This window comes from Thalassophryne amazonica, chromosome 3 (genome assembly GCF_902500255.1).
Source record: "Thalassophryne amazonica chromosome 3, fThaAma1.1, whole genome shotgun sequence".
Classification (NCBI taxonomy): domain Eukaryota; kingdom Metazoa; phylum Chordata; class Actinopteri; order Batrachoidiformes; family Batrachoididae; genus Thalassophryne; species Thalassophryne amazonica.
Window position 1 is genome coordinate 133,071,435 of NC_047105.1, and position 18,757 is coordinate 133,090,191.

The following is an 18,757-nucleotide window of genomic DNA, read 5'->3' on the forward strand; positions in this document are numbered from 1 at the left end:
GGTACTAGACTGGCCTGCCTGCAGTCCAGACCTGTCGCTCATTGAAAATGTGTGGCGCGTTATGAAGCGCAAAATATGACAACGGAGTCCCCGGACTGTTGAACAACTGAAGTCGTACATCAAGCAAGAATGGGAAAGAATTCCACCTACAAAGCTTCAACAATTAGTGTCCTCAGTTCCCAAACGCTTATTGAGTGTTGTTAGAAGGAAAGGTGATGTAACACAGTGGTAAACATACCACTGTCCCAGCTCCCAACGTGTTGCAGGCATCCATTTCAAAATGAGAAAATATTTGCACAAAACAATAAAGTCTATCAGTTTGAACATTAAATATCTTGTCTTTATGGTGTAGTCAATTGAATATAGGTTGAAGAGGATTTGCAAATCATTGTATTCTGTTTTTATTTACATTTTACACAATGTCCCAACTTCATTGGGAATGGTTATGTGTGTGTGTGTATATATATATATATATATATATATATATATATATATATATATATATATATATATATATATATATATATATATATATATATATATATATATATATATATATATATATATATATATATATTATATATATTATATATATATTTTTATAATAATAATAATAATATAATAATATAATAATAATATATATTATATATATTATAGTTAGGGCTGGATCGGGTGACCCTGGACCATCCCTTGGTTATGCTGCTTTAGACGTAGATTGTGGGGGGGTTCCCATGATGCACTGTTTCTTTCTCTTTTTGCTCCGTATGCATCACTCTGCATTTAATCATTAGTGATCGATCTCTGCCCCCCTTCACGGCATGTCTTTTTCCTGGTTTTTTCCCTCAGCCCCAACCAGTCTCAGCAGAAGACTGCCCCTCCCTGAGCCTGGTTCTGCTGGAGGTTTCTTCCTGTTAAAACGGAGTTTTTCCTTCCCACTGTTGCCAAGTGCTTGCTCATAGGGGGTCGTTTTGACCGTTGGGGTTTTTCATAATTATTGTATGGCCTTGCCTTACAATATGGAGCTCCTTGGGGCAACTGTTTGTTGTGGTTTGGCGCTATATAAGAAAAAAGTTGATTGATTGATTGATTGATATATATATATATATATATATATATATATATATATATATATATATATATATATATATATATATATATATATATATATATATATATATATATATATATATATATATATATATATATATATATACACACACACACACACACACACACAAATATGCCATTTATATGTTTCCCGTAGCCAGGTATCGGAATGTTGTGATGACCTTCATCTCAGGCGTTATTATGTTACTATGCTGTGTGGGAAAAGTAAGCTCATTCATGATGAGGTCAACCACATCCTGCACCATCAAGCCAGACATACAGAGAATGTCTGTCCTTCCTCTCTGTCTTTTACACCATTTTCTCTGCTTAAGACACTCTTCGGCCTCTTAAAAGTCCTCCTTCCTACTCTGAACAGTCTGGCACCTTAGGAGCTCTCTTAAGGCCTAAGATGCTTTGTGAGCAACTTTCATCTTACCAAGGGAAAGTTCTAAGAAATGTCTATGATTTTAAGGAATTCTCAGATTTTTCTTAGAATAACGTCACTAGGAGCTACTTTTAGCTCTTGGCTGCTTTGTGGATGCAGGCCCAGCAGCTTAGTGTGTTTTCTTCATCCAAGAGGGGTCTCTCTCATTTTTTTGTTTTTTAAGATGGCGCCGTCGATGCAGCAGCCTGTTACTTCAGCTCTGCCCCCTCTTTTCCTACTTTCGCTATTTTTAATATTTTTTAATAGTGCTTTATTGTTTTTATTTGTAGTGGGTGGTACCTTGTGCAAGTGTGCACATGGGAAACCCACTTTTGTAACTCGTGCTTAGTTTTGTGCTTCTTTCTGCACTTTTTGAGGCAGCGTGGGGAAATCCCTTTGTCTCTGGCTCCGGACGCCCCATTGTTTACACCCAGGATCAGTTGCTTGGACTAAAAGACTCTTATGTACAGTGGGCCGGGTCCCAGCTATGCTGAGCACCCGGACATACCTGCAGACATACGAAGGAGACGGAGAGGCTGCAGGGGTGGCCGGACGAAGCGGTCTCCGCAACAAGACCGAGGAGCTAGCAGTGCTAACCCGCTAAGTCTCATGTGCTTCACGGAGACATGGTTGGATGAACATGTACTGGACTCTGTTATTAACATGGACATCTTCACACTTATCCACGCGGATAGGACGTTGGCGGAGAGTGGGAAGAAAAGAGGAGGGGAGCTCGCCGTTTACATGAGTGAGAGATGGTTTAACGCAGCTCCTGTTCATGTGAGGGATCAGCTCTGCTCCTCGGACGTGGAACTACTCACAGTGAGCATGAAGCCACTGCCTGTGAGCGGATTCACAGTACAGTGACACGGCTGCAGACACAACACCCCAGCGCCCTCCTCCTCATCACCGGGGACTTTAACCACGCCTCCCTCTCCTCCACCCTCCCCACATTTACCCAGTACGTCACGTGTAAAACCAGGGACAATAGAATGCTGGACCTTTTTTATGCTAATGTGGAGGACGCTTACACCTCTGCCCCCCTCCCCCCACTCGGACGCTCGGATCACGACCTTGTCTACCTGCTCCCCCAATACACACCCAGGGTGGGAAGACAGCCAGTGCAGAAAAGGTCAGTGAAACTCTGGACTGAAGAGGCCACTGAGAGGCTGAGGGACTGTTTCAGAACCACAGACTAGAGCATGTTTCAAAACTCTCACGTAGAAGACATCAACGGCCTGACCCAGTGTGTCGCGGACTACATGAGCTTCTGTGTGGAGAGCACTGTGCCCACCCGGAGGGTATGGTGCTTTCCCAACAACCACCCCTGGGTGACCCCTGAGCTGAAGGTTCTGATGAACCAAAAGAAGAGGGCTTTCAACTCGGGAGACAGAGTGGAGCAGTCCAACAGGAACTCCAGTGGAGGATCCGGGCAGCCAAGAAGGAGTATGGAAGGAAGCTGGAGGAGCAGCTGGCCCAGAACAACATCAGAGATGTATGGAGAGGTGTCAAGGCCACCTCTGGATTTGGGCAGGGTGCCACCAGGACTGCAGATGAAGATTTTCGGTTTGCAGAGGAGCTAAACAGTTACTTTAACACAGAGAAGGCCATGGTCTGGTCAAATGACCAATCTACCTCTAAAGTCCACGGATAGTCAAATGACTCCAAGATCCCCTGTGGAGAGCTACTTCTGTTATGTAAAAAAGGAAGTCTCAGAACACCTCAGGGGAGGGGCTGACTTGGCTAGCCACATTCTTGTGTTTGCATATTTGCTGTCTGTGTGCCTGCTTAGCTGAAAGGGCTGCTGATTTGTGCTTAGGTGGATAAATAACTTTACCCTGGGGGAGAGATGAAATTTTGTTTTCTGAATTGTATCGAAATGTATCAAAAACACACCAAAAGAAAACTTTGTTTTCTGGATTTTATTGAAATGTACCAAAATGTACCAAAAAACACACCAGAAAATCAAAATATATACAATAGGTACAGGTTACAGTCACTCACAATGACTAACAGTCCCCACACTGTTATTATGTCATTATGTCCACATGATGACAGCAAGCAGACACACATGCATCACAGTGGGCAGTTGTTAGTCCATGTCTATCCAAACACAGTACATGTTGTCCAGCTGGGACATCCAGAACAACAGATCTTTCAGCCGCTGTGGTGCACAAATAGTTGTAGCAATAGGTGTACTAGGCAGCTGTAATTTTACATGTTTTGCACACAACTCCTGCTTCATATGCAGCCCTTTCAGCTAAGCAGGCCAGTGACTCCAAGATCCCCTGTGGAGAGCTACTTCTGTTATGTAAACAAGGAAGTCTCAGAACACACAGACAGCAAATATGCAAACACAAGAATGTGGCTAGCCAAGTCAGCTAGCCAGGGTCATTTGACTCTCCGTGGGCTTTACAGGTAGAAGAGAAAAGCTTGGACCTCCGAGTGTTAACTGTTTTGGCTCCTCCACACCTGCCCCCCTGCCTGCTCCCAACTCTCCACACGTCTCCAGCAGCCAGCCCTCCAGTCCCTCTGACTCCCCACCTTCTTCCCCCTGGTCACCTCCACTGCACCCCGGACTTTGTCCTTCTTCTCCCTGGACTGTATTCAGCACCAGCCCACCTCAGCTCATACCTCAGCTTCTCCCTCCCTCCCCCCTCACTGTGACTCCAACTGAGGTGAGAGGCCAGCTCCTGCGGCTGAAGCAGAGGAAAGAAGCAGGACCTGATGGGATCTCCCCGAGGCTGCTGAGGACCTGTACAGATGAACTCTGCGAGGCCCTCAGCCACATCTTTAGCAAGAGCCTCAGCCTGGGGGTGGTCTCCACCCTGTGGAAGACCTTCTGTGTGGTCCCGGTTTCCAAAACACCACATGCCAAGGAACCAGCGCACTACAGACCAGTTGCCCTGACCTCCCACCTCATGAAAACTATGGAGCGGCTCGTCCTGTCTCACCTCCGCACTGTGGTGAGCGACATCCTGGACCCGCTGCAGTTCGCCTACAGGCCCAACATCGGGGTAGATGACGCTGTCATCTACCTGCTGCAGTGGGTGCTCACCCACCTGGAGACCAGCGCGAGTGCTGTGAGAATCATGTTCTTTGATTTCTCCAGTGCTTTCAACACCATCAGACCGGTGCTGTTGCGGGGGAAGCTGGAGCACGCAGGTATGGATGGACATCTTGCTGCCTGGACCATCGACTACTTCACTGACCGCCCGCAGTACGTGCGGCTGAGGGGAATGAGTTGAAGTACCGGTCGGTCATCACAGACTTTGTGGACTGGTGTGAGTGCAACCACTTGTGTCTCAACACCAGTAAGACGAAGGAGATGGTAATTGACTTCAGGAGGAAACCACCACCTCACCCACTGGTGAACATCCAGGGGGAGGACATAGAGACTGTGGACAGTTTCAAATACCTGGGTGTTCACCTCAACATTAAACTGGACTGGACTCACAACACCGATGCCCTGTACAAAAAAGGCCAGAGTCTACTCCACCTCCTGAGGAGGCTGAGATCCTTTGAAGTGAGCAGGGCTCTGTTTAAGACCTTCTATGACTCTGTTGTAGCCTCTGCTCTCCTCTATGCTGTCGTCTGTTGGGCCCCGGGCAGCACAGAGTGGGAGAGAAAGAGAATGAACAAGCTGGTCAGAAAGTCCAGCTCTGTCCTGGGTTGTCCTCTAGACTCTTTGGAGGAGATGGCAGAGAGGAGGGTGTTAGCCATGTTCAAATCCATCATGAACAACTCCTCTCACCCTCTGCACCGGACTGTAGTGGAGCTGAGCAGCTCCTTCAGTGACAGACTGAGGCACCCTCAGTGCAAGAAGGAACAATACTGCAGGTCGTTCATCCCTGCTGCTGTCAGACTGTATAATAACACTGTGAAATAACCATATGCAATAATATGTCCACAAATCACGTGCAATATTAATATGTCCACAAATCATGTGCAATAACAACTTGTTTACAAACTCCAGCACTAGTGTCACCTTACCACATCTAAACTCCTTCACATATTGTAAATAAGATGCTCCTATTTTTAATTCCAATCATGTTTATATATATATATATGTATATATATATATATATATATATATATATATATATATATATATATATATATATATATATATATATATATATATATATATGTATGTATTTACAGTGAGGAAAATAAGTATTTGAACACCCTGCAATTTTGCAAGTTCTCCCACTTAGAAATCATGTAGGGGTCTGAAATGTTCATCTTAGGTGCATGTCCACTGTGAGAGACATAATCTAAAAAAAATCACAATGTATGATTTTTTTTAATAATTTATTTGTATGATACTGCTGCAAATAAGTATTTGAACACCTACTAACCAGCAAGAATTCTGGCTCACACAGACCTGTTAATTTTTCTTTAAGAAGCCCTCTTATTCTGCACTCTTTACCTGTATTAATTGCACCTGTTTGAACGTGTTACCTGTATAAAAGACACCTGTTCACACACTCAGTCAATCACACTCCAACCTGTCCACCATAGCCAAGACCAAAGAGCTGTCTAAGGACACCAGGGACAAAACTGTAGACCTGCACAAGGCTGGGATGGACTACAGGACAACAGGCAAGCAGCTTGGTAGAAGACAACAATTGTTATGATTATTTATCAGAAAGTGGAAGAAACACAAGATGACTGTCAATCTCCCTCGGTCTGGGATTCCATGCAAGATCTCACTTTATATGGTAAGGATGATTCTGAGAAAGCTCAGAATCCTGTTTGGACCACAGTCACAAAGATTACATTAGTAACACATGATGCTGTCATGGTTTAAAATCCTGCAGGGCAGCAAGGTCCCCCTGCTCAAGCCAGCACATGTCCAGGCCCATTTGACGTTCACCAGTTCATCATCCAGAGGAGGCATGGGAGAAGATCGTGGTCAGATGAGACCAGAATAGAGCTTTTTGGAATCAACTCCACTTACCATGTTTAGAGGATGAGAACAACCCCAAGAAAACAATCCCAACCGTGAAGCATGGGGGTGGATACATCATTCTCTGGGGGTGCTCTTCTGCAAAGGGGACAAGATGGATGGGGTCATGTATTGCGAGATTTTGGCAAACCTCCTTCCCTCAGTAAGAGCATTGAAGATGTGTCATGGCTGGGTCTTCCAGCATGACAATGACCCCAAACACACAGCCAGGGCAACTAAGGAGGGGCTCCGTAAGAAGCATTTCAAGGTCCTGGAGTGGCCCAACCAGTCTCCAGACCTGAACTCAATATAAAATCTTTGGAGGGAGCTGAAACTCCAATCCTGAAAGATCTGGAGATCTGTATGGAGGACTGGACCAAAATCCCCGCTGCAGTGTGTGCAAACCTGGTGAAAAACTACAGGAAACTTTTGACCTCTGTAATTGCAAACAAAGGCTACTGTACCAAATATTAACATTGATTTTCACAGGTGTTGAAATACTTATTTGCAGCAGTAACATACAAATAAATTATTTAAAAAATCATACATTGTGATTTGCGGATTTTTTTTTTTTTTTTTTAGATTATGTCTCTCACAGTGGACATGCACCTAAGATGAAAATTTCAGACCCCTCCATGATTTCTAAGTGGGAGAACTTGCAAAATCACAGGGTGTTCAAATACTTATTTTCCTCACTGTATATTCTATTTCTACCTCATGTTCTTATTTTATTGTATTGTTACAAGTATTATTATTATTATTGCTTATCCTTGCACATGCTGTTTGATGCACATTTTCCTCTACTCGCACTCATCTTGTGTGTTTTTTAAGAGCTGACGTAACATGTGAATTTCTCTACTGTGAGATCAATAAAGTCGTATCTTATCTTAAGAGTACACATTTAAAATATTTGACACCTCAAACGAAATAAACTATGGTGAAACATGGACATAGGTGCTGCTCCGTTGCTGCAGGTGGTCTCAAGTCTTCGTGCTCATATGTGGCAGGTGGAACTACAGTGAAATTCTTTGTTTGATCATCTGTTTGTATATGTCAATGACCTTGTTCTATTTTAACAATACGTAACAACAGTAACAGATAGCAACAAATCAGTCTGGTAGCTATCAATTTATTCCATCATTTAATAAATACAATGAATCTAACTGACCTAACCTAAAGTGTAAATTGAAAATAAAATCATTGGAATCAATATTCTGCGTTTTATCCAGCCAAGAAGGCAATTAAGTGTTTTTTTTCACCCAAAAGGACAGTTTAGTGTGTTTTGCCAATGAGGACGGTACTTAAACTTGTCTCTTTGCCATCCAAGTGGGCAGTTTATCGTGTTTTAACCAACCAAGAGGGCGGTTGAGTGTGTTTTTCCATCCAGGAGGGCAGTTTAGTGTGTTTTGCCAACCAAGAGGGCACTTTAGCGTGTGTTTTGGATCCAAAAAGGGCACTTCAGCGCATGTTTTGGCTCCCAAGAGGGCAATTTAAAGGACATCTTGTACGTTTTTTAAAGTCGCAGTTAGCAAGACAACATAAATGTACTTGTCTTTCCTCACATACGCACTAATAATTAGTGGTCATTGATGTATTTTATTGATAATTATTGCTCTCACTCAGTGTTAGCAGGTGCATTTCTGGAAAACGTCTTAGTCAGCAATTCTGGGCATTTCTCGGCATGTGACACACATTTTAGAATGAGCACCACCATTCCAATGATTGACAGATGGAGCAAAACAAACCAAAAATGAAGCTTCTGACATTTCATTCGAAAGTGATGGCTCGGATTTACAGAGCGGAGAAGACACACTTCACCCCAAAACTCTTAACTTTTTCAATCAGGCGATTTTGGAACCTAAAGTGTGATGACATGCTGTTTGTGTGGCAGGATGCTGTTTTATTGCAGCCGTGATCATGGACGTGGTTTGTCTCCACCACATTGTTTTTACAGACTGCCTGAAAATGCAGATGTATTTCTCATACTGCAAAAACTCAGAAGATGCTATTTTCAGGAGATCATGGAGTCTGTATCTAATGTGCCACAGTCATGACAGAGCTTGAGCTGAAGGCAGAGCTGCGATTGGACATAATCTCTGGTCATGATCACGTGATCAGTACCTGAGGACACATGGACCTGGACTTGTTTTCTGACAGGTGATCCGTACCTGAGAACTATTGGATCTGTTCTCTGGCTGGCAATCACACGCACGATACATGTGTGCAATGCATGCGCATGATGCATGCATGGGATGCATGCGTGGGATCCATGTGTGGGATGCATGCAAGGGATGTATGCGTGGGATCCATGCGTGGGATGCATGCGTGCGATCCATGCGTGGGATGAATGCGACTACATTTATGACCAGTGTGCAATAGTTTCTTGTCGCTCCTTTATCCCAGGTTCCCCCCTCACCTCCCAGAAATTGTGTCCTAAAGTTCTTTAACTTACTCCACCAAAACACACAGAGATTCAACATGTGAGCCATGTGTGGATCGGAAGCAAAAAAATTAAATAAATAAATAAATAACCCAAACGTCGGTGGGGTTTTTGTTTCCAAAAAACATAAAAACAAAAAAACAGCAGCACTTTGATCAATCCAGGGGAGAAAATTCTATCACCCCCAAGCCATTAAATTTGGTGATGCTGATTCACCAAATATTAATTATTTTATATTTTCCTTAGCAACCATACACAATTGGTCATTTTGCTGCACTTCACGGGGCTCTTTGAGTGATCGCCCAAAAAGACAAATGATACATTCTGTTGGTGGAAATGTACTGTTGAATGAGAGTCAGTTGGTGGAAATGTTGTTTTAATAATTTCGATTACATGTAGGCACATATTATTAAGTAACACTGACATTGATAATACTTTTTTAAAAATATATATATTTTATAATTTCTCCCCTCCACATCTGGAAGGGCAGCGCCGAGCACCCCCTATGGGATTACTGGCATTACAGGATTACTGAGATACAAAGATAAAGAATTCAGGAGGTCAGAGTCATTTTTGTCTTGTGCCTTTTCCATGGAATAGTCTGCCCAGTGAAATAAAATGAAATTATTTAAATACAGATTAAAGACTCATTTGTTTATCTTTAAAACCATCATATCTGTCTGACCTCCTTGATGTGGCCGCTCTCCCTCGCACCCTCAGATCTTCCTCTTCCTTCACTTGACTGCCCCCCCGGCTGTCTCACCACCTGTCCTCAGAAATGCATGTAAACTCTCTGTCACTTTTCAATCCAAACTCAAAACCCATCTGTTTAAGACGGCTTCCTCTATCTGACAAATTGCACTGCCTAATTTTAATGTTTTTTTTATTATTATCTATTTTAGTTTATTTTTTATTGTTATTTGTTTTTATTCCTGTGTGGTGTCCTTGAGTGCTGAGAAAGGTGCCTATAAATAAAATGCATTATTATTATTATTATTATTATTATTATCTTTTAATTAACTTAGTTGAATCATTGCCTGGTGGAGAAGTGTTCAGTCTCATCACAACCTATTCGATGGCAATATTGTCCTATTGTCTTTGGACATGTTAGCAGTTTGTCCGTTAGCTCCTTGTTTACAGGTGTGGAAATGGTCCTTTTGGATGGTGAACTGGTTACTTTGGTTGATTGATTTCTGCTTTGTTCTCTGTTTGACATCCTGCTGGGGGAGCTGTGGTTGTCCTGGTGCTGCTTGGTGAATGAAGATGAGGAACGTAGATGACAAAGAGCCACCGGGAGCAGAAGGTTCCTCCACTGTATTCCAGGCAGGAGCAGAAGAGGTTCTGCCTGGAAGGACATGGCCCCAGTGTCCTGTACTACTGACAGTGCAAACAGGAACCAAAACGAAACAACGTTGAAATCAAAATAACATAAGAAAAATATAGACTAAGACCTTATCAGGTCACCAAAACAATGATGTTTTTGTTGTTTTGGCACCAAATGTATTTCTGGGTGTTTGCAAAAGAACACTGAGTAATATTTTGAATATTTGTGTGTCATTTAATTTTATTGGCAGGCTTGGAGAGAGACAAGTTTGACAATAAGACTGTTACCTTTGAAGAGCATATCAAAATTGAGCACAACATGTGGCACTACCTGTTCTTCATTGTCCTGGTGAAGGTGAAGGATTCAACGGAGTACACTGGCCCAGAGAGCTACGTGGCCGAAATGATCAGGGTGAGAATTTTGTCGTGCACATGTGTATTTTCATTGATAAAATCACAAATTCATTCAACTTACACTCTTATACCTACCTGAAGATAATGCATGTATTTGCTCCTCTCTTCATCTAAGGCAGGGGTGGGCAGCAAGGGCTTGACACAGTGCAGGTTTTCATTGCACTTAGCAAGTGGTTTTGCTGATGAGCTCCCCTTCTCAACTTAAAGTTCTGATCATCTGTGAATTAACCTGCTGAGGTATAATCAGTAGTAAGGGAAACCTGCACCTCCCTACATGGGACACTTTTGCCCACCCCTTGATGTAAGGCCTAGTCTACATTACCTCGTATTCATTCCAAGCACTAGAACGAGTGAAGGTCTTCAGCATCTCACCATGTCATTTAGGTCCTTCAGACTTTTCATTAAATCCTTCAGACATTTCAATAAATGCTTCTGGAGAGCATTAGCATGTCTAAAAATCTTCGGCCCTTTTAACCCCCTGCCACTTGTTTATTTGCATTCTCACATGAATGGAAAAAGAGTCCTTGCCATCTCATTCAGGTCCGTCACACTTTATTTACAGTAAATATGCTGGGAGAATAACCAATGGCTAAAATCTTCTGCTTTGGGGGGCTTTACTCCCAGACCCCCCAAACTATGGCTCTCTTACCCTGCCAGTTTAAGCATTTTCTTTATTTGCATTATCACATGCCTGGAAAAAAGAATCCTCACCATGTCATTTAGGTCCTTCAAACTTTTTTTAAGTAAAATTTCTTCTGGGGAGCATATGCATTGCTAAAAATCTTCAAAATGCAGCTTTTTTTTTTTCTGTTTTTTTTTTTGCATGTGCCGTGACATGTCAGTTATCTGTGTCCAATCAGAATTCAGGGGAGTCCAGTGCAAACCTGGCCTCTGCTCTAGCTCCATCCATGCCAGGAAGTGTTCAATGTTTGACATTTCATGTTTCACTGTGCACTCAAAATTTGGCACTTCCTGTTTCAGTGTGAACTTGCCATTGTATTCTCGTGAGATTCCACAGGATCTCATCTACTGTCAGTGCAGGAAGTGTCAATCCAGGAAGTGTTCAACTTTTAACATTTCCTGCTTCACTTTGGACTCAAAATTTGGCACTACCTGTTTCAGTGTGAACGTGCCACTGAGTTCCCGCAAGATTCCATGACATCTTGTCTGTCAATCCAGGAAGTGTTAAACATTTGACATTTCCTATTTCACTGTGGACTCAAAATTTGGCTTTCTGTTTCATTGTGAACTTGCCACTGAGTTCCCGTGAGATTTCACAAGATCTTCAATCAATTTTATTTATATAGCGCCAAATCACAACAACCAGTTGCCCCAAGGCGCTTTATATTGTAAGGCAAGGCCATACAATAATTACATAAAAACCCCAACGGTCAAAACGACCCCCTGTGAGCAAGCACTTGGCGACATTGGGAAGGAAAAACTCCCTTTTAACAGGAAGAAACCTCCAGCAGAACCAGGCTCAGGGAGGGGCAGTCTTCTGCTGGGACTGGTTGGGGCTGAGGGAGAGAACCAGGAAAAAGACATGCTGTGGAGGGGAGCAGAGATCAATCACTAATGATTAAATGCAGAGTGGTGCATACAGAGCAAAAAGAGAAAGAAACACTCAGTGCATCATGGGAACCCCCCAGCAGTCTAAGTCTATAGCAGCATAACTAAGGGATGGTTCAGGGTCACCTGATCCAGCCCTAACTATAAGCTTTAGCAAAAAGGAAAGTTTTAAGCCTAATCTTAAAAGTAGAGAGGGTGTCTGTCTCCCTGATCTTGCTTGCCTCTACTGGTGGTTGGTTCTCACTGCGGTATTGTATCACTTCCTGTTCCGGAGCACAGCGGTGTTTTGCTGTATCTGTTAGCTGTTTAATCTGCGCAGTTAGATTGATCTAGTTACCTAGATAACGATTTGTTTCACAGTGTAATCTTCACGTGCCTTAACTAAAGCACTCCCTCTGCTGAATCACCTCTAAATTATTTACATGCTATTCACTTTGCGTGTTTTTAGGAATCCGCTAGTTTAGTGCAGCTACTAGCTCTTAGCCGGTTTAGCATGGCGGCTTCTCCTGTCTCTCCCGCACTTTTCTGCTCTGGGTGTGAAATGTTTAGTTATTCCTCGGCCTCCTTTAGCACTAATGGTACTTGTAATAAGTGTAGCTTATTCGTAGCTTTGGAGGCCAGGCTGGGCGAATTGGAGACTGCTTAAATAGATTTTTGCTGGTTATTGGTAGTCTGGGAGCAGGCACCATCTCTACGGGGATGGGGTAATGAGGGGATGGCAGGGGGAGAGAAGCTGCAGAGAGGTGTGTAAGACTACAACTCTGCTTCCTGGTCCCAACCCTGGATAGTCACGGTTTGGAGGATTTAAGAAAATTGGCCAGATTTCTAGAAATGAGAGCTGCTCCATCCAAAGTGGGATGGATGCCGTCTCTCCTAACAAGACCAGGTTTTCCCCAGAAGCTTTGCCAATTATCTATGAAGCCCACCTCATTTTTTGGACACCACTCAGACAGCCAGCAATTCAAGGAGAACATGCGGCTAAACATGTCACTCCCGGTCCGATTGGGGAGGGGCCCAGAGAAAACTGCAGAGTCCGACACTGTTTTTGCAAAGTTACACACCGATTCAATGTTAATTTTAGTGACCTCCGATTGGCGTAACCGGGTGTCATTACTGCCGACGTGAATTACAATCTTACCAAATTTACGCTTAGCCTTAGCCAGCAGTTTCAAATTTCCTTCAATGTCGCCTGCTCTGGCCCCCAGAAGACAATTGACTATGGTTGCTGGTGTCGCTAACTCTCAAAACAGAGTCGCCAATAACCAGAGTTTGATCCTCGGCGGGTGTGTCGCCGAATGGGGAAAAACGGTTAGAAATGTGAATGGGTTGGCGGTGTACACGGGGCTTCTGTTTAGGGCTACGCTTCCTCCTCACAGTCACCCAGTCGGCCTGCTTTCCCGGCTGCTCGGGATCTGCCAGAGGGAAACTAACGGCGGCTAAGCTACCTTGGTCCGCACCGACTACAGGGGCCTGGCTAGCTGTAGAATTTTCCACGGTGCGGAGCCGAGTCTCCAATTCGCCCAGCCTGGCCTCCAAAGCTATGAATAAGCTACACTTATTACAAGTACCATTACTGCTAAAGGAGGCCGAGGAATAACTAAACATTTCACACCCAGAGCAGAAAAGTGCGGGAGAGACAGGAGAAGCCGCCATGCTAAACCGGCTAAGAGCTAGTAGCTGCGCTAAGCTAGCGGATTCCTAAAAACACACAAAGTGAATAATGTGTAAATAATTTAGAGGTGATTCAGCAGAGGGAGTGCTTTAGTTAAGGCATGTGAAGATTACACTGTGAAACAAATCGTTATCTAGGTAACTACATCAATCTAACTGCGCAGATTAAACAGCTAACAGATACAGCAAAACACCGCTGTGCTCCGGAACAGGAAGTGATACAATACCGCAGTGAGAGCCAACCACCAGTAGAGGCAAGCAAGAGCCAAAAAAAAAAAAGATCTTGTCTGTTAATCCAAGAAGTGTCGATCCAGGAAGTGTTCAACATTTGACATTTCCTTTTTCATGGTGAACTGAAAATTTGGCAGTTCCTGTTTGGGACACAGTGTACCATGAGCGAGCTTCGCGCCGTGGCACTTCGCTCGTATAATAGTTAAATTGACCAGGTCCAATTTAATTAAAAAAATCGAATTTATTTAATAAACATGGTAATTTATGTTTTACTTAAAAACTCATACACAAAAGTGAATAATAATACAACAAACAGTAATAGACAACAGTCAGCTGTGAACCAACCCAGTGAGTGTTGGAGGACACAGGCCAATGAATCCAACAGGACCACTTCATCTGCAAAAATCAGTGATGAGACCCTGAGCCCTCTAAACTAAAGACCCTCCTCCCTCCCAGCTATGCCTCGATATCCTGTCCATGAATATCACAAACAGGTTTGATGAAAAGGCGCAACCCTGGTGGAGGCCGAGCCCCACCGGAAACAAGTCTGACTTACTGCCAAGGACCCGAACACAGCTCTCACTTTGTCAGTACTCCATACGCCTGCAGGACCTTTCACAGTATCTCCCAGGGTTGCTGATCATATGTCCTCTCCAAGTCTGTGAAACACATGTAGACTGGATGGGCATACTCCCAGGCTCCCTCCAGGATCCTTGTAAGAGTGAAGAGCTGGTTGGTTGTTCCATGGCCAGGACGGAACCTGCATTGTTCCTCTTCAATCCAAGGTTCGACTAGCAGCCGAACCCACCTTTCCAGCACCCTAGAGTAGACTTTACCAGGGAGGCTGAATAGTGTGATGCCCCTGTAGTTGGCAGACACTCTCTGGTCCTCTTTTTTAAATATGGAGACCATCACCCCAGTTTGCCAGTCTTTAAGGTGCATTTACACATAACCAAGACGCATTACGAATGTCATTTTTCTGTCATTCGTGACACATTCCTGACATTCTTAATGTGACTTAACGCATCTGAATAGATTTCTTAATAGTGCGTGTTGGTGCGTGATAGTCTTGATATTCGTGGAGCATGTTTTTGGCTGTCAAAAAATCTTCCACGAATGTCACACACCACCCTCATTTCGTCTCACCATTGTGGAGGTCGCAACTGAGCGTATTGATCCGTCTTGATGAGTAGTGATCCTTAATAGAACGTGACAACATTCGTAGTGGTTCCTGTGATGGTTCTTGGAGCCCAAACTGTCACGCGTTATTACGAAGTGACACGGAAACTGTCAAGTTTTGACACGACTTGTAACACGGCGTCACATTTCACTGCACGCCACGACGAATCAGTTTTCTGTCACGTGTGCACAATTAAACTCGGCTCCAAGTGTCGTTCCACAGTTCCTGCTGAAGCTCCTCAGGACGTTCCTGCAGGTGTTCCACCTGCTGTTGTAACCGATGAGCAGGAGAACAGTCTGAGCAACCAGAGGAGCGAGAGGAGCCTCACGTGCAGCCAGACATCTCTGCACCTCCTCCAGGTGCGCACAATTAAACCCTGCTGCACCGCATTCAGTTTGATTGCTGACACCAAGTCGGCTAAAAGTCTCATTTCAGTGCTCTTCAGCGCGCTCCTGCACGTGTTCCACCTGCTGCATGTGCCTGATGTTTGGGAAAATGCGCGAGATGAGAGCCGCATGAAGCCACACATCTGGCTCTGTCCGTCCTCCTCCTCCTGTCTGCACCACTCCATGGCACAGAGCCCAACTACGCATGCAGTCACAAAGTTCTTCTGAAGAACTGGAGCGATCTGAATTCGGTTGGATGAATATGGGTGTGTGTGTGTGTGGAGGCAATTCACCTCGTTCACAATGTGACAGAACTTAATGATGCACTGTTACGCGCAATAGTGTGCAACAACGAGCAACAACGCGGAACACTATTCTTAACCGTGCGTAATGGTTCCTGATAATTCTCCAGCAACATGTGCCATTAATTGTAATGTGTGGTAACAGGTTGCAGCAGTTCCTGAGAACTCCTGACGCCTCTGCCTCGAATCATCACATTCGTGATCAGCGGCCAAGAATGTGTACTTTGTGGCATTTGTGACTTGTCGTCGTTATGTGTAAACGCAGCATTAGGCACTGTCCCAGACCTCAACGCGACGTTGAACAGTTGTCTCATCCATGCCAGTCCCTCCACACCCAGAGCCTTCAGCATTCCTGGACGGATCTCATCAACCATCGGGGCTTTGCCACTGCGGAGTTATTTGACTACCTCAGTGACTTCCACTGGGGAAATTGATGATGATTCCCCCATCATCTTCCAGCCCTGCCTTTACTTCAAAGGGCGCTCCAATCTGATGCAGGTGTTCTTCAAAGTGCTCCTTCCATCACCCGATTACCTCCTCCATCATTACTGTATACAGCTTGGATGGTTCCCCATTTTCATTTCCTGAGGAGCTGCGTGGTGGTCCAGAAGCACCTTGGTGCCGACTAAAAGTCATTCTCCATACTTACTCCGAACTCCTTCCACGCCTGCTGCTTTGCCTCCCTTGCAATTACTTCCAGAGTCCTCTGAGATAACATATCCCGGAAGGACTCCTTCGGTCGACCGGCTTCGCTGACCACCGGTGTCCACTACGATGGTCGAGGGTTGCCACCCCTTGAGGCACCTAAGACCTTCAGTCCACAGCTCCCTGCTGCAGCTTGAGCAATGAAAGCCTTGAACATTACCTATTTTGGTTCAATAACCCCAACCTCCACAGGGATGCTAGTCTGTCAACTTTGGTGGTATTTGCTGTAATACATAGAAATATATTAATTTTAACATGATGTTTCATCCATCCATCCATTTTCTATACTCTCTTACTCCAGTTAAGGGTCACGGGTGGGTGGGGAAGAGCTGGAGCCTGTCCCGGCAGTTGTAGAGCGAGAGGTGGCGTACATCCTGGACAGGACGCCAGTCTATCACAGGGCCACATACGAGGTCTGTTAGAAAAGTATCCGACCTTATTATTTTTTTTAAAAACCATATGGATTTGAATCACGTGTGATTGCGTCAGACAAGCTTGAACCCTCGTGCGCATGCGTGAGTTTTTTCATGCCTGTCGGTTGCGTCATTCAACTGTGAGCAGGCTTTGAGTGAGGTGTGGTCCACCCCTCTTGTCTATTTTTTATTGCGAATAAATGTCTGAACGATTTGGAGCTTTGCTGCATCAATTTTTTTCCAGAAACTGTGAGAGACCTCCGGCACATTCCACCATTACAGGAGTTTTTTTCATGGAAAGAAAAGCGGAGGGACGCACCACGGAGCTGTTCATTACGCGGGACAAAACCACCCTGGTGTTGGTCTCACAGGACAGCTTTCAGGTGGATTTCAGACAGATTCCGGTTGCTTTCCAGTCGTGTGAATATCCGATTGTGATTGTGCATGAGCTGGACATGCCAGAACATCATGGCGTTGCTTTGCGCCGAGCAGCTGCACCGCGGCGACGCGCGGAACTCCTCTGCACGTTTGTCTTAATGTGCCGGAAAAGTGCTGATGTCCACGTCTTTTCACAATTCCTGTGCTAGTCAGATGACATACCGGATCAAGACAGCGTCCAGTTTAAAAATGAACGGCACATTTCACTGTTACAGGAGTTTTTGTCATGGAAAGAGAAGCTGCTCCACCGCGTGTCGCGGTGCAGCCGCTCGGCGCAAAGCAACGCCGTGATGAAGCCTCACGGGACATGTTCTGGCATGTCCAGCTCATGCACAATTGGATATTCACACGACTGTAAAGCAACCGGAATCCGTCTGAAATCCACCTGAAAGCTGTCCTGAGGTGGTTTTGTCCCGCGTAATGAACGGAGCCGTAGCGCGTCCCTCCGCTTTTCTTTCCATGAAAAAAACTCCTGTAACGGTGGAATGTGCCGGAAAAAGTGCTGATGTCCACATCTTCTGCCTTTTTGTGAAAGTCAGACGAGGTCCCGGATCAACAAAGCTTTCACGTTAGAAATGATCTGGTTGTTCCAGTGGGGCGTCAGCCTGTTGATGGGGGCTGGGAGCGCGCCGCGCGCTCAGCAGTTGTGGGCCGTCCTTAAAGCGGCAGTAACACCCCGTAATCTGTTTAATCCCCATAAAATCGTCCCTGAAAGCTATATTAATTTTTCGAACGGTGTCCACCTGGAGGTCTCTCACAGTTTCTGGAAAAAAATTGATGCAGCAAAGCTCCAAATCGTTCAGACATTGCAATAAAAATTGCAATTCGCAATAAAAAATAGACGAGAGGGGTGGACCACACCTCACTCAGTCTGCTCACAGGCGAATGACGCAACCGACAGGCATGAAAAAATGTCGCGCATGAGGGTTCAAGCTTGTCTGACGCAATCACACGTGATTCAAATCCATATGGTTTTTTAAAAAAATAATAAGGTCGGATACTTTTCTAACAGACCTCGTATAGGCAGACAAACACACAACTGTACGCACACCTATGGTCGATTTGAAGTTTCCATTTCACCTCACATGCATGTCTTTGTATGTGGGAGGAAGCCGGAGCAGCTGGAGGGAGCCCACGCACACACTAGAAGAACATGCAAACTCCAACAGAAAGGGCGGGAAGCGATCCCATGACCTTCTTGCT

The 18,757-nt window shown here is 44.6% G+C and overlaps 1 protein-coding gene across 1 annotated transcript in view; it reads left to right on the forward strand.

Moving 5' to 3' along the window:
• LOC117507641 (inositol 1,4,5-trisphosphate receptor type 1-like) overlaps positions 1-18,757 on the forward strand; it is a 535,403-nt gene that overhangs the window by 498,741 nt on the left and 17,905 nt on the right. Inside the window, exon 59 of the mRNA XM_034167459.1 lies at positions 10,497-10,657. Within this exon, the coding sequence (XP_034023350.1) occupies positions 10,497-10,657 (161 nt within the window). The remainder of the gene's footprint in view (positions 1-10,496; positions 10,658-18,757) is intronic.